This window comes from Lepeophtheirus salmonis, chromosome 1 (assembly GCF_016086655.4).
Source record: "Lepeophtheirus salmonis chromosome 1, UVic_Lsal_1.4, whole genome shotgun sequence".
In the NCBI taxonomy this organism is placed as follows: domain Eukaryota; kingdom Metazoa; phylum Arthropoda; class Copepoda; order Siphonostomatoida; family Caligidae; genus Lepeophtheirus; species Lepeophtheirus salmonis.
Window position 1 is genome coordinate 36,850,129 of NC_052131.2, and position 16,256 is coordinate 36,866,384.

Sequence of the window (16,256 nt, forward strand, 5' to 3'; positions counted from 1 at the left end):
TTCTAGGCCTTTGTCAACTAACCCTTCTTGTTTTTTTTGCAACCAATATTATAGGCATGTAAAATCTGTGGGAAGCAATTTGCAAACGTCTACAGACTTCAACGACACATGATCTCTCATGATGAATCCGCTGTTTTAAGAAGGTTCAAATGCTCAGATTGTGGAAAGGCTTTCAAATTCAAACATCATTTGAAGGTGGGTCCAATGTATGTATATTTGTATGTAATCTTTTTATTTCCTCTGCAAATAGGAACATATTCGGATCCACACAGGGGATAAACCCTTTGAATGTAAGCACTGTGGTAAGAGATTTAGTCACTCAGGGTCCTATTCATCCCACATGACGTCCAAAAAATGTCAATCTTCTGGTAAACCAGCCAAGGAGTGTGAGGAAGATGATGATGAAGAAGAGCCCCCTCTTCATCAATTGACGTCATCCCCCCTACCCCCAGTATCCTCACCGTCACCGCTACCAGAGCAACAGCTACAACCATCGACAGATTTAACAAAGACCATTACTACTGCTCATCACCTCATTCCACCTGAACTCCTTCCAAGAGAGCCTGCAGATCCTGCGTCACTCCCTCATCCTAGCAACAGTCGTCCTCCTCCTCCCATCGTATCGCTCGTTCTCAATGCATCAAATAATGCCGCTGCAATCACCCATCACAACCAATCTCCCCTTTATCCACCATCGATATCGCCGTCTTCTCCCCATTTGGCGGTCGAACAACAACCTCCATTGCTACAAATAGAACAAGAATTGCTCAAGCCACCCATTATTGCAGACACTTTTTGCACAAGTCTATTTGGACCTCAGGACATTATCCGTCTAAGATCTTTACTCGAATGTGTCAACTCCAACGTAACAATGAACCTTCTGCGTGACAATCTACTTAAATGGAATTCACATTCTGACAATGAGGATGACGATGAAGAGGATGAAGAGGACGTGGAGGATGCTGATGAATCCTCTTCAGGGGATGAAGAAGATTCATTCCCATTGATCTATAGAAAGGAAGAAGAGAGGCCGTTGGATTTATCTACAAAGCGTCTTGGAGACTCACCCTCTGAAACGCCCCCTCCCCTTGTGATTAACTCGGATTTGGACGATGAGGATGATGATGTATCTGAGGATGAAGAGGATGAGGAGCCTCACTGTAAAAAAAGCAAATTAGAGTTTGAAAAAATGATTCAAAATAAACTCATTGCTCTCACTCCTGAGGTTCCCAACAACAACAACGATCATAACGATGGTATGTCAAAACCTCCCATGGTTGTGATTGTAAGCAGCACCTCCTTTAAACAGGGTATTTATAGCTGTGATCTCTGTGACAAAAAGTTTACCAAAAAGAGCTCCATCACTCGGCACAAGTATGAACATTCTGGTAAGTATTGAGTTTATTTCCTTATTCCATGAGTGAATGTACATAGTCACATATTTCCATACATTTTACAGATCAACGTCCACACAAATGTAACGAATGTGACAAAGCCTTCAAACACAAACACCACTTAACAGAGCATAAAAGACTTCACTCCGGAGAGAAGCCTTTTCAGTGTCCAAAATGTTTGAAGAGATTCTCCCATTCCGGCTCCTACAGTCAACATATTAATCATCGATTCTCCTATTGTAAACCATATAGAGATTAAAGAAAAGACAACGAATTAATAACAAGACTATATACATATTATGAATGTACTATTGAGTTATGTCAGAACGGCATCTTTTTGGCTTTCAATTATGATCTCATACCAATACAAAAAACAAAAACGAAGGAACGCGAAATGAAAAAGCAGCATTATTTCAATTCATTTCTATTTTTTTAAGGCTATACATAAATTATACTGCGACGTACTATATTGAAACTCAGTGCCAAACAGATGCCAAAAATGATAATTATTAACAGATAACTTAAATCTTCAAAAAAAAAAAAAAAAAGAAGAGATTCAAAAGCCAAAAATAAAAAGATTTAAAGAAAAATCCAAGGAAATGGTATTTGATAGCAATACAACTTTACAATTTTTATTTCTTTTTTTCATTTGTCTATTGTGGTTTTTATTTATATATATATGTCGTGTACAAGTTGAGTTTTTGTTCAGGTTGTAACTTGTACAGGCACATTGTACAAGATACAATTTGTACGTCTCCAAATGCCTTATTTCATTAGAACTGTAGCTATTTTATTTTAGGTTGTCGAATCGTTTTTCCAAGAATGTTTTTTTTCTATTCTGTACGGGGTTTTCGATAGACTCGTCGTGAATTGGCCGGTTGGAATCGGGAAAAACACATTTTAAAAATGAACTTTCAATTCAAGTAAAAATCAACATATAAAAAGACAAAAGTGAAAATTTAAGAAATGGAGAAATTTTCTTAGAAAGTCATAAAATTGTTAGTTTATTTTTAACTCTAATCATTTCAAAATATTACCTCTTGCACTTCAAATCAACACTGATTTGTATCCTCTTTTTGAAAAATCATAAAATGACCACCCTCTTCAACTATCAACTATGAATGTATAATACTGTTACTGGAAATATTTGAAATTTATAAAGTGCTGCAGAATACATTTAATCAATTAGTAATTTTCATTAAAATAGTCAAAAATTAAACCATTCAATTTTTGCATTGTCCTCACCACAAGTAGCATCAATTATAATTATTTGTATCATTTTTTGTAGTGATGTGACGATTTCAAAAATAATCCCGATATGATTCTAGTAAAAATTCCCGATGTTGATTCCTTGTATCCATAGCTGTTCACAAAAAATTAATTTTTTTCGAGAAAAATTTCAAAAATTAAATTTGCTACATTTATATATTTTTTTAAAATTCAAAATTAAATTTGTAATATAATCTTTTTTAAAAAATTCAAATATTAAATTTTTTGAAGAAAAATTTAAAAAATACATAGTTATTCACAGAAAATTAAATTTTTTGGAATAAAAATTTGAAAAATTAAATTTTACAGAATAAAAATTTGAAAAATTAAATTTTTTTGGAATAAAAAATGAAAAATTAAATTTTTTTGGAATAAAAAATCGAAAATTATAATTTTCGGGATTGAAAATTTGTTAAATTAAATGAAACTTCAAATATTTTAGTATAAAATTATTGAATTTGGGGGGGGGCTTTTTTTTTATATAGCTGAAAAAATAATAAACATTTAAATACTATTAATAAATAAAATACAACATTATTTTCCCGATTTTGATTCCAGAAAAAAACACTCCATTCTCCAATTCCGATCAATCATCGTCCCATCACTAATTTTTAATACAACTTGTCCAAAATCGCAATTTGTACACGACATATATCTTGCAGAGTCTTATAGTGATATTTTTAGATATTTCATTTGTAATCATTTTGTTATTTATTTTGCAATTATGAAGAGGTGCTCAAAACCTTCAAATTTACCGATAATTAATTATATATATATTTAATAAGCATGCAAATCTGCTTCTTTAGTTTTTCTTAGCTTTTTCTATCAATTTAAATATTATTAGTACATATTTCTTATATATTGCCTATGAAATTAAAATTTAAAAAAAATGCCTAGGTCCAAAAAAGTAAAAAAAAAAAAAATGAAAAGATTTTTAAATTCATATTGTAAATATTTATCTATTATTTATTCACTCACACAAATCATACATGGAAACTACTTGTGTGTAAATCTATACATCTATCGATATTTATATATAAATATAATATATATTTATTCCAAAAATTTATATTCTTTTAAGATATTTATAATATTGTTTCTAAAATTACTTTTTATTATAAATATGTTATAATAATAATCATTACTACTACACATTAAATCAAATTAACTCCTCTAATTAATTACACATAGAACAAGTTCAAAAAACAGGGGGAAAGTTTGTAGAATGACACATAGATGGCGACATCCTTTGATTTTTAGTTAGTATCAATCTTCAAAAGAGACATGCACAAGTTTGTCAGTTCTCAAATGATTGGTTCGGGCTTTGCTTATGATTAACAAAAAGCAAAGAAAAAATAGTATCATAATGAGGCATTGCTTTTTGGTGAAAATCAAAACAACTGTTGAAGCACTGGCTTGGTTTGATAACATTACTAAGATTCACCACCAGCAAAATAAACTGCTACAAAATGGTTTCCTTAATTTAAATTAATTAGATGAAGACATCCAAAGTCCAATCGACAATTAGCCGGGTGGACGACACCCGATGAACAGAATCCAATGCCTAAAAAGATATAAAAGTTGGTATAAAGGTTACGATATCAGTAGTGAAGTGCATGGTATAATATTAATTGATTATTGCGAAAAGGGCCAGACCACAGGGCATTGTTGGAGCGTTTGAAAGATGAAAGTGTAAAAAAAACAAAAACAATCACTCAGGAAAAAAGTAATGTTTCGCCAGAACAGTGCACCGTCTCACAATGTTGCAAAAATTGTATGGATTAGAAGAAATAAAAATGTTTCTCCGTCCGCCGTATTCTCCATATCTGGCCCCAGGGACTTTTCCCCTGTTTGCACACCTCAACAGAATACTCGCTGAAAAATAAAAAAACGGAGTCATATTTGCGCGACTAAAGATAAATCGTACTATAAACATGGCATTGGAAAATTCAATGATCACATTCATCGTTGTATTGCCCTTGTAAGTAACCACATAAAATAAATGAATCGAATTTAGCCAAACATATGTGTTTTACTATGTGAGCAAACGAACTTTTCGGTCCGATTTGTTATATTTTCTAAAATTCAACACACACTTTGAAGTCGTATTTTGAAGCTCGCAATACCTAGGTTAAATAAAGCTACATACAAAGTGATAAAACGAAGACTTCATTTTTGCTATTTTTCCTAGTAATTAGTTGGAAATATTGATTTTTTTTTTGTCATAACTTGAAATATATAAATAAATAATTATTGCCTAAAATGAATTTTACAAAATAAGTTTTGTCTTAAAAAAAAAAAGTATACCCCCCCCAAAAAAAAACACACACAAAAAAAATAATAACAACATAGTAAAAGCCCTAAATAAAGTATGCAAATGGATTTTTTGGTGAATAATAAACTATTTTAGAAAGTAGAAAAAGTTCTTGGTACGTGTGCTCTTTTTTTTTTTTTTTTTTCATTTTTAAATAGATCCTCGTTGTGTACACATCTATATTAGAAAAAAGAATTCCCGCTTATTTTGGGGGAAAAAAAAAATAACAAACAAACATATCTGTAATATGAAAGGCAAGATACACATTACTAAAGCCACCCATTGGAAAAATAATGGATTTCTTTTTACGACAACTAATATATATTTATTATACATCAATATCTATAATATTTTATTTGCATTAATGTTATTTTAAATGTATAGAATGTTCACCTCTGTATAGAATAAAAGTTGTGCCGAGTACTATTTTCAGATGATTTTGTCAAATAATTGTCCTCACAAAACCTTTCGTTCAAATTTTATTCTTGAAAAATTCAAAATAATAAAATATGTACCACAAAATAAGATCAACCCTGTATCATTTTGATTTTGTTCTGTAAATATAAAACGTAGAATGCTTTCGTTTTATGAAGGAAAAGTAATGCGCGCTATGCACAGTACAAAAATGGTCTCTTTTTAATATATTTTTCATTTTTCTGTGTACTAAGAAGCTACTTTCATAACAAATACTACTTACTTATTTGTCCCAATTTGTTATTAATCATACTCTCAGACACAATTTCAAACAATCTGCAGTGTTATAGATTAATTAACATTCTATAACTTTCTTTTAATTAGGTACATAATGTTTGAGCCATCATTATAAAATTAACAATTTTCTCATAGTGAGAAATAAGCACAAAAATAACTATTGAACCACTTCAAAACCATTAAAACAAAACAAAACAATCTTTTAAATATAATGTATATGCTACTTATTGATTTCACATTGGGGGATTGCACGTTTGAATTCATTTACAAATGGAGTGTGCAATATTGCATTTTTTAACTCAATATATGTACAAAATCTAATGCCGTCTTTCTCAAATTGTGTTGTTTTAAATTAGGAAAAAGTACCTTAAGTTAATGATCTTATTTTGTTTACAATTTATTTCTCAAGCTGCATACATGAATACACATTAGGTGTGCATTAACAAAGGAGGGAAGTGATCTACTTTCCATCTATTTGCCATTAAGGAATATGATGATTATGTATAGTATCGTGGATTTGGAGTATTGTCCCAATTAAAGTACCTATGTTCAGTGCTGTAATTACAAATACCACTAAGAAATATATATTTAAATATATAATAGGTTGGGAAATGATAACTTCGTAATTTTGCTTTATTTAAATACTTTATAAAAAGTGTTTCAACCTTCCGATTTAAGCCAATTATGCCACGTTCTGATCAATAAATTTTTGCTAACAAAATCCAACTGCATAACGTCCTGTTCGTAGAACCCCTTGTCCCTATTTAGTAAAAAGCTCGGAAAACCAATTTTCACAATTTTGTTCCCCAAGAGCATTGGTCATAGTCAGAACCAGGTGGCAGTAACTTGATGCTAGGTCCAGATCATAGAGTGGATGCATAAGAACTTTAAATCCAAGATCCTGGAGCTTCTGGCGCGTCATCAAATATGTGTTCTGCCTGGTGTTGTCTCATATTCACGAATGCTGGCTGCTTTTGTTCGATTGCTAGCTTTCAACGGTCGAGTTTCGTATTGCTACTGCATTCACCGTATTCTCCAGATCTGATCCCCAGCGACTACTGGCTCTTAGCAGAACTCAAAAAGATGCTCCCAGGAAAGAGATTTGGCTCAGATGAGGAAGTGATTGTCGAAACAAAAGTATATTTTGAAGGTCTCGATAAATTGTTCTACACCCGTGTTATGGAAAAGCTAAAGAAACGTTCGAATGATTGCATCCTTCTAACAGGAGAATAATGTTCATGACGTCTCATTAGTTCAGCTACAATTAGCTGTGGCAAGGGAGGAAGGAGAAAATGAAATAAACAAAGACATTTGCTAAAGTCATTCCGATATCGATCCCCAATTCTACTCTGAGTCCAATACGGGCTTACAATTACAACTCCGTTTAACATGCGTTTAGAACACGTTTTTTTCATATTCAATTTCTGCAAAATTCGTTGTTTCTCAGTTTTCAAGCATTAAAAATCATGAATTATTGCATTACGATAGTTTATAAAATTATAAGACTCAAGTGATAAATTCACAAGGTAATTTTTTGTATCTTGACGGATATATATATTTCATAACTTAGAAATGTAATAAATAGTTAAATACCAGTTATAAATAGAAATATATAAGAATCAGAATCGGAAATTAAGCATTATTATCCCGATGCTGATTGCAGAAAAACCATTTGATTCTCGGATTCTCATTAATCATTCTTCACTAATTATAATATGTCGTAAATATTGTGGTTTGCCTTTACAATAAAGGCATGTGGCCATTGGAGACAATAGCCTTCTTCCTTAAACTCTTTTTTTAACTTAACCGGTGTGTTCCAATTCGAGTTTTATATCATTTTCAACGTTAAGGAATAGTTTTCAAACTTAACATTTAAAATGATTAAATATCGGACAAATGAAAGAATATCTCCCATTAGGAAAAATTTGTCCTTACATTTTGAACCATTCGAGAGGAGTGGAAATCCACGTTCTATAACAAATGATTCTTTCCCCGTTAAACTGAGACAAAGGAAATATTATTTACTGTTTCATCTCACCTTTGACCTAACCTCTAGACTTACCTAATTACCCCCTATAAAAGCTTGAAAGTAAGCATTTCTGTAATTTATTTTATTCTTCGTTTAAAGTGATAATTTTTTTGATAATTAGGATAATCTTCTTCAATATTCAAATAGTTCCGACTATCCGATAAAAATATGGATTAAAATATTTTCTTTAGAAATTCAAGGTCAAATATTTGAATTGCACCGATAAGGAAATATTTTAGTAGAGTAATCATGCTTTGAAGACTTTCAGAAACAAAAATTAATGGATCACTTAAAAAATAATTTAAATACTTCCTTTTTTAATATACCATTCAACACGGAAGCAGGTTTGTTCGGCGTTGCATGGACATTATCAAATGAAACTTAATTCTGAAATTTTCTGCTTTTTATAAAAAAAATAAATAAACTATTATTCTCGTTGCTCATTTTTCATATTATTGTCAAAAATCCTTTGTCTAAATATCTTCTTTTTTTTTTTTTCTAAGCTTTATAATATCTTTTAAAAATCATGAATAGATATTCATACCAATATGAGTGAGAATAATTTTTAGAATATTACAGTCATTATTTTTTGTTTTATAAGAAATAGTCTTTTGTTAGTCAAAAAAATTATTTTTAGAAAAAAACCTTTTTTAAGACCACGATGGCCTTAAGGTCCAAAAAAATGTTACAGGAACCATCTTTTGAGCCTTAAAAACTTACACAAAAGTTGAAAAAAAAAATCCGTACATTAGTTTGACAACATACTGACATTTGCATTTAATTTAACGATAAATAATTATATTTGTCCCTTGTTTGAAAAAAAAAGACAATTTTATTCTAAGGATATTTTCTCTAAAATAGTTACAGCAAGTTATAGGGGTACACTAATACAATAATTAGGGGATTGTACACGTTACATCAGAGAAGCCAAACTTTTTTTAAATTGTAAAAAATGAAATTATGTCAAAATGTTTAGAACCATAAAATATCAAATAGTTAAATAAATGTTATTATTTTTTGTAGCAAAAGAAAAAAAAGAGAAATTTTAATTTAAATATAAAAAAAATCAAAATTCATCTCTACAAGAATGTCACCTAAGCTCACAACTCTAAAGGCCCCTCTTTTTCTCTTTACATTAGGTCCTACTCACTATAAACCAGCCTTTAGATTAGTTCCACATTTCTAAAATCAAAATAACATATGAAGTTAATATGAAAATTTGTTTTTATTCATGACATTAAAAAACATTCACTAAAGGATTTGGCTTTGATGACGTAATTTTAAAAAAAATCAGTTCTAGTACTGACAGACCAAAGGACCTACACTTTTAAGGACTGGTCCATAGAATATAGTGGAACAAAAAAATAAGGGCAGGCACAATGTATATTATTTCATTGTAATCGAATTTAGTTTTGACCCTCTGGATAAAAAATGTTATTTGAAATGAAAAAATATGTATATTATTTATTACTGAACAGAGCTGCCCGCAAGATTATATTTTAGGGGGGTGGGGGGCTTATTTTGGATTTTTTTGTAAAAAAATTAGAATTTTTTTAATTTTTCTTCCAAACTTTTCCGAAAAATTAAATTTTTTGGAAAAAAAAATACAAATATTAAAACTTCTTAATGGGGGGGGGGTCTAGAGCCCCTACAAACCACCCCTATGGACACCCCTGCTTAATTACCTTTTAGTATCAACTCATCCACTATAGTATAATATTATAGAATATGTCTGTCCGTCCATCCAATTAAATAAATGGAATTAGGAAGAGGATTCGCAAGTTAGTCTTAATATCTATCTAGTTTATATATTATTATATGATTTTATCAACCATGTTTGATATCTGAACATAATTAATTTCCAACAGCATGACTCTAAGACCTTCCTCCATTCTATAAAAAAGAAAAAATAATGGATTGAAACAGGGATTTTTAAACACTCGTCAATAAATCTATTTAAAAAGTGCAGACAAGAACCAAACTGCCAAACATAATTTAAAATACAATAGTCAAACATTAATCTTCCTTCTCAACTAATTATAATAGTTCTAATTTTTGTGACTCCTAATTGAATGAAGAAATATTTAAGTAATTAAGGGTATACTGATTTTGAAAAAGACAAAAGAAAAGTGATTCTACATCGCTTATGTTTACGTAAGATAAATCAAGTATCACAGGTCATTGTCATTCAATATTTTCTTTAAAGGATCATAAGTCCGTTTGAAGGGGGAAAAAATCAAAATCTAGGATTTTGTTGAGGTTTATCCCTAGGGATCAAGTGGTCCAAGGGATTTTAAAGGATTATACAATAGAATAAGAAACCATTGGCGTCCCAAGGATTATATTTGGGAGAAGAGAGAGTTTGGTTTTCGGATTTTAAATATTAAGTTTATTGGAAAATATTTTAAATATGAAGTTTTTTCAAAAAGCTTCATCTGTTTACAAAAATTCAATTTCATATATTAATTTTTTTCGAAGAAATTTAATATTTATTCAAGGAAAATTAAATTTTTTGGAAAATTTTAAAGATTAAATATATTAAAAAATATTTTAAATATTAATTTTGTAGGAAAAAAATCCAAAATCTACAGCTATTCACAAAAAAATTTAAAACTTCGATTCCAAATATTTTTTTTTTTTTTCAAAATCCATAGCTATTCACAAAAATTTCAAAAATTAAATTTCATATATTAAATTTTTTCGAAAAAATTTCAAAATTTCATATCTATTCAAGGAAGATTAAATTTTTAGGAAAAAATTTTAATGATTAAATAAATTAGAAAATAGTTAAAATATTAATTTTTTTGGAAAGTATATTAAATACTAATTTTTTGGGGGAAAAAAAATCCAAAATCCACAGCTATTTACAAAAAATTTCAAAAATTCAATTTCACATATTACATTTTCGGGAAAAAAATTTCAAAAATCCATAGCTTTTCACAAAATATATAATATTAAATTTTTCAAGAAGAAAAAATCCTTAATCCCCCCCCCAACCCCCGCAGACGCCTCCGGAAACAGTGTATAACAGTAAACATAAATAAAAGTGAGCTCCATCATGCCTAGAGCTGAATTTGAAATGAAATGAAATCAAAGCAAATTGTTACATATGGATCAAATAATAATCACTATATTTATGAGAGGTTGTGTATTTTCTGTTCATTCTCGAATTATATACTTTTATATTATATAATATCCCGCAAACAAATTATTATTATTATTATTATTAATGTCCAATGTACTCAGACAACCATGAAGCCTCTGAATTCTCCCATTGAAACACTGAGTGCGTTACATTCTTACTCATTAATCCCCCATTCTTAGAAGAGGAAAAAGACAAAAAGAGAGAGAGAAAGTACAATAAATGAACACGAGAAATTATGAATTACATCCATTTTGTGAAATAGAGAGCGAAAAAAAATTCCCTTCCTCTTTTGATTTATGTGTTTCTTTTTTTTCTTTCTTACAAAAAGCTATGTAGTATGTAACTTGTCTGACGACGATGAAAAAGAGAGAAAGAAGACCTTAAGCCCAACTGTTAAGATAAGTTAAATAAATACATCAAATCCCTTCGTTTTGTTTTAAAGAAACTATAAATCATATTAGAAGCGTTTCTATAAAAAAAAAAAAGGTTAGAAAATAAAAGCTAAAATATATTGTTATTAGAAAATAGGAGAAAACTGTTGGAGGTTATCTATCTCAGTGGTTCTCAAACTTTTTTGAGTTCGACCCTTAATGTGTCACCCCAACACCACTCATTGAGAGATGAATATAAAATTTGGAGTGTAATTATATGCAAATGGGCTATTTAAAGGCCATATCAACCCTTTAAAGGTCAAACCAGAGACCAAAAATATATACGTTATTTGACACTATTGATCAAAAATAAAGATTTTAATTCTTCATATTAACTACAACGACAAAATAATCGAATATATTTTAAATATAAAATGTCCTACTACAAGAAATCCTTCTTCACTATCAATAGCACTATTTTTGCCATAAAAAATCAAAATTGAGACTCACAAACTAATAATGTTGCAGGCTGTAGACGTGCAAATAGGTTTATTAATGAATCAAGGTAATAAATTGGCGGATGTGCACACGTATGTCCATTCTAGGATCATTAATTTTGAGCACAGCAACTCGAATATCATCCTCCATGTTAAGACGCGATATTTATTTATTTTTTTGGAAATCCTCTCACGACCCTATGTCGTATCCCGCGATCCCCTCTTTGGTAACAACTGATGTATGTGACTCCTACGTATATAAATGGAACATTGCATCATACTGGCAAACTAAGTTACGTGTGTAGGTGTCCAAGGTAGGAAAATGGAACCTATTATCGCATATTTAAATGAAGTTTTGTGTTATACTTATTTAGGGGCGGAAGACTAAAGTCTTGTCCAGTTTAATCTCGGTTCGGTAAAGTTCAGACCTGTATATCAGTCCTAAAAACTTATAAATTTCGGTCCTTGCTGACGTCACTCAACTTTATTTATTCTTTTTTATAGACCTGACAGTCCTGATGGTCTTAGGGACCGATCCTAATGAGTGATAGGATCGATACTAAAACTGGACCGGACCAAATTAATAAGGGCCAACATAACACTATTTAAATGAGATAAAGCAAATAAAAGGACTTAAATCTGTACAGTGGACCAAAAAAATATATCTCTAAGGCAATGGATCTTATTAATCTTTTCGATTTCTTCATTATTAAGATATATTCCCTTTTTTATGCATATACAATATACATATTTCTTTGAATGAATCTTTGCTTTATTTTTGAAGCAATTTGATAGAAATTCTTTCATATTTATTGGAAATTTTTATAAATATCCACTCTATGCCCAACTCAATATTGATGGAATTTATGGCATCATTGAAAACATTCCATAAGAATAATTAATGTTGTTCTCCATATCAGTGTTGGTCTCAACCCCTCAAAGTCTTGGTGTTGGTGGGTTATCGAACTCTTAAAAAACTTGATCTCGGTGTCAATACCAAGACCAGGGTAACTAGACTAAAATGTCTTAATGCCTTAATTACGGTTTTACATTCTGTCTAAAAGCTCTATATTAATTTGATATTATTGTTGGATCAGTCTAAAAAATAAAAAAAGGACTGTAGTCCAAGTAACCCAGAAGTGAATAATAAAAAAAAATAGATATGATTGAAAGACCGACTAATTGGTCCGTAAGACCCGTGAATGGTAAAAAACACAGAACCAGTAATACAAAAAAGACAGAAAGAGGACACGACTTTACCTCGCTTATAAAAATAACCTATGTATTTTGTTGTCAGCTGTCGATTCACTCATCTCACTTGATACGTCAAGGATATGACATAGTGTATTCTTTTTGAAATGGACAAAGTAATAAGCTTTTTAATACTTATGCTTCGTTTCCAAAAGGACAGAAATTAAATGCCTTGTTGATTCCTCGTCGTATATATATATAAACAGGCCATTTTAGTATTTTCTAGCAAGAATTTTTGGCTATCATACACAAATATAAATGTATAGCCAGGTTTTTCTTTAATATTATTAATAGAGTATCGAATAAAATACTATGTAGGTTTTTAATATTATAAAATATGCATATTTAATTCATTTTAAAAATTGTGGCATTGATATTCTGGAAGCAGTTGTTAGGATTGACATATTAGCCTAATTGCTAGATTATTGGCCGCTTTTTTCTGTTTCTTTTTATAGGAAAGGTTGCGTGTGATGCAATAAAGGTAAAGACGTGAGAGTAAAAAATAAATGATTAGAAATACAGCCCTTGGACTGATCCAAAACTCAGGTGTAGGGATTGGAAGGGCTGCAGCTCCCCCGCCCCCTTAAAAAATATATATGTAATCCTGCGAACGCCCCTGAACACTAGTTATATCTATTAAATGAATATGTATAGCAATATGTGCCCTATAAGATATATGTAGGCAGACCTACTTCTGAGTCAATGCTCTCCTTTTCCCTTTTCAATGTACTTAATTGGTGTAAAAGGTTTGAAAAGACATAACTATAATCATGGAATAATAGATTTGAATACGTGGATTTTATTATTTGTATTGTCTCTTCAGAATTAAACATATTCCGTTGACGGCAGGTGAAGGAGAGTTTGTTTACAAAAATTAATCAATTATGATACAGCATGACTACATTTAGTGTATGTATAGTGTACATTCTAGTAGATGGTATCATTAAATCAGAAAGGAATGTTCAATGTATGACCATCTGGACATCTGCAAATGATAAAAAATTCCAATTAATGTTTAACTCCATAATATCTGTTTAATTAGAGATGTTATTCTTGGGATTTTGATTCCAAGAGGACTGAAGATATATAGTGGATATCACCATGTATTGCCGTATGAGGGAGGATGCGGTTTGCAGGACGTTGTGGAGTGCATGTTTCGCAGATTTTTTTAAACTCCAATTCGTCCCAATATACATATATATATATATTAAGATTGGGATGGTAACCGTAATAACGCCTTTAGGTAGTTTTTCAAGTTTTTTTCGATATTTTATTCTTGTATATATCCATTATCTACAAATAAATTATTCCGAAATATACTTAACTATTCTAAAAAAAAGTTGATATAAAATATAAATGGCTCATGTTATACAATTATTCAGAATTTATAAATTTTTTGCCTACAAGATGAGCTTGACTACATTTTCCAAATTTAATAAGACCAATTAACAATCTAAATATCGCTAGCCCTGGAAAAAAATATTTCGTTTGATAGAAATGTACCTGTAGTTGCGAGGTATCGTGAAGCTAACTTGGAAACCTTTGGGAAATTTATCTAAATAATCCCTCTAACATAGTAATGGGTTTTTGTCAATTGGAATGCATGTTATTATTTGTTAAGTCATTATCTCATTTTCTATTTATTTTAAATAGTGTTGTATTTCCTTTGAATTAGATTTTTATCACCGAATATTTTTGCTATGAAAGTTTTTATTAGAAGTCAACAATCTATCATTTATTTCACCCAAACAATAAAGTACTGTCGAATTGACTTCTTCAGTCTTGAGGTTTTGATAGATAGAATATACAGAATTTTATAATAGCAAAATATTTAATATGTCATTATATATATACTTACTTCAATGTGAGTGCCCTACCGAACCGAGGTACAACCCCGTACCGTACCAGTTCTATCATGTATATATATAAGTATATATTCAGAATAATGCCCCAATCCCCATTTTAGAAATTATATTTTCATCTCGGAGATAGATAATAACTTAAATGTATCTAGGGAATGCTCAGTCAAATCCAATTTACAGAAATTGACATAAACAGACACAAAATATACTCTATACGAATAATTTCGACTCAAACCATCAATTTTGACCACATTTAAATCACAATTCGCCCTTTTTGGATGTATACAAAAAAAAAATGATGATTTTTGCCTTACGCTGTTTTTTTCAATGGATCCCTTCTGATTTAAAGGAGCTGAGTCTATGTATCTATGAACTCAAAGGAGTATTATTAATTTATCTTAGTATCTCAAAGCTAACTTAGCTTGAAAAATTTCATAATGCTTACGGTGTTACTTTTAATTTACTATGTCAAGGGCGTCCGTAAGATTATGTATATATATATATTTGGAGGAGGGAGGGGCGTGGGCTTGTTTTTTGAATTTTACTGAAAAAAAAATTTAAAAATCCACAGCTATTCACAAAAAATTAGATTTTTTGGAAAAAATTTCAAAAATTTTTTTAAAAGAAAATTCAAACATAACATTTTCTTATAAAAAGCAAACATTCCTTAATTTTGGGAGGGCTACACTCCCTTCAGAACACCCCCTCTAGACGCCACCGTATGTACCATGTTGTCAGCTGTTTTTCTTCTTCTTTTCCCTAATCTTCCTTCTGAACGCTGTTTGTTGAGTTTGAAAACTTATTGTTTAGGTATAAACAATTAATATTTACATAGTGATGAAGAATGATTTAACTATCAATAGACTTTGCGTTTTTGTTTCAGCTTCTTTTTAGGGCGAAAGGTTGCCAGATACAGTAAAAGTAACGACCGTTTGTCAAAAGTTTCCTTTTCTTTTTAAAGGTCGAAGTTACAAGTTGACAAAATAGCACGTCGTCAATTAAAAATAAGGTTTACTCACCCATTCATAAATACATATATATCATGTATTCTAATTAATTTATGCCCATAAAAACACATTGCTATGTAATGGTTTATGGATATACTTACATCATTAAACATTCAGTTTGTCTTCTCTGCCTAATATTTACCTATAATAGTTAGGTTTATAGAAAGTAAGATACTTGATAATAGCCTCAAAACTACATAATAAACATTGCTTTCCGTTAATTAAATACATGTACATATGTATTTCATTAATGAGCCTCATATAAAATCGAATGAAATATTTAATCTCTTAATGAATATAAATATTTTATGTATATGTACAGGGTTGGCCTTATCTAATGATACTCATTTTATTAGATAATTTTCTCCAGACTAAAGTTGGGAGCGGATTTGTTAGGACATTTATT

General features: G+C 30.2%; 1 protein-coding gene across 4 annotated transcripts in view; it reads left to right on the top strand.

The window, feature by feature from the left end:
• Nucleotides 1–1,970, top strand: part of LOC121126508 (uncharacterized) — a 39,522-nt gene extending 37,552 nt beyond the window's left edge. For all 4 annotated transcript variants that reach the window (XM_040721831.2, XM_040721840.2, XM_040721844.2 and 1 more), the window contains exons 4-6: nucleotides 55–195; nucleotides 251–1,388; nucleotides 1,460–1,970. In XM_040721831.2, coding sequence (XP_040577765.1) covers nucleotides 55–195; nucleotides 251–1,388; nucleotides 1,460–1,653 — 1,473 coding nt within the window. In that variant the 3' untranslated portion in view covers nucleotides 1,654–1,970. The remainder of the gene's footprint in view (nucleotides 1–54; nucleotides 196–250; nucleotides 1,389–1,459) is intronic.
• The last annotated feature ends 14,286 nt before the right edge of the window (nucleotides 1,971–16,256 follow it).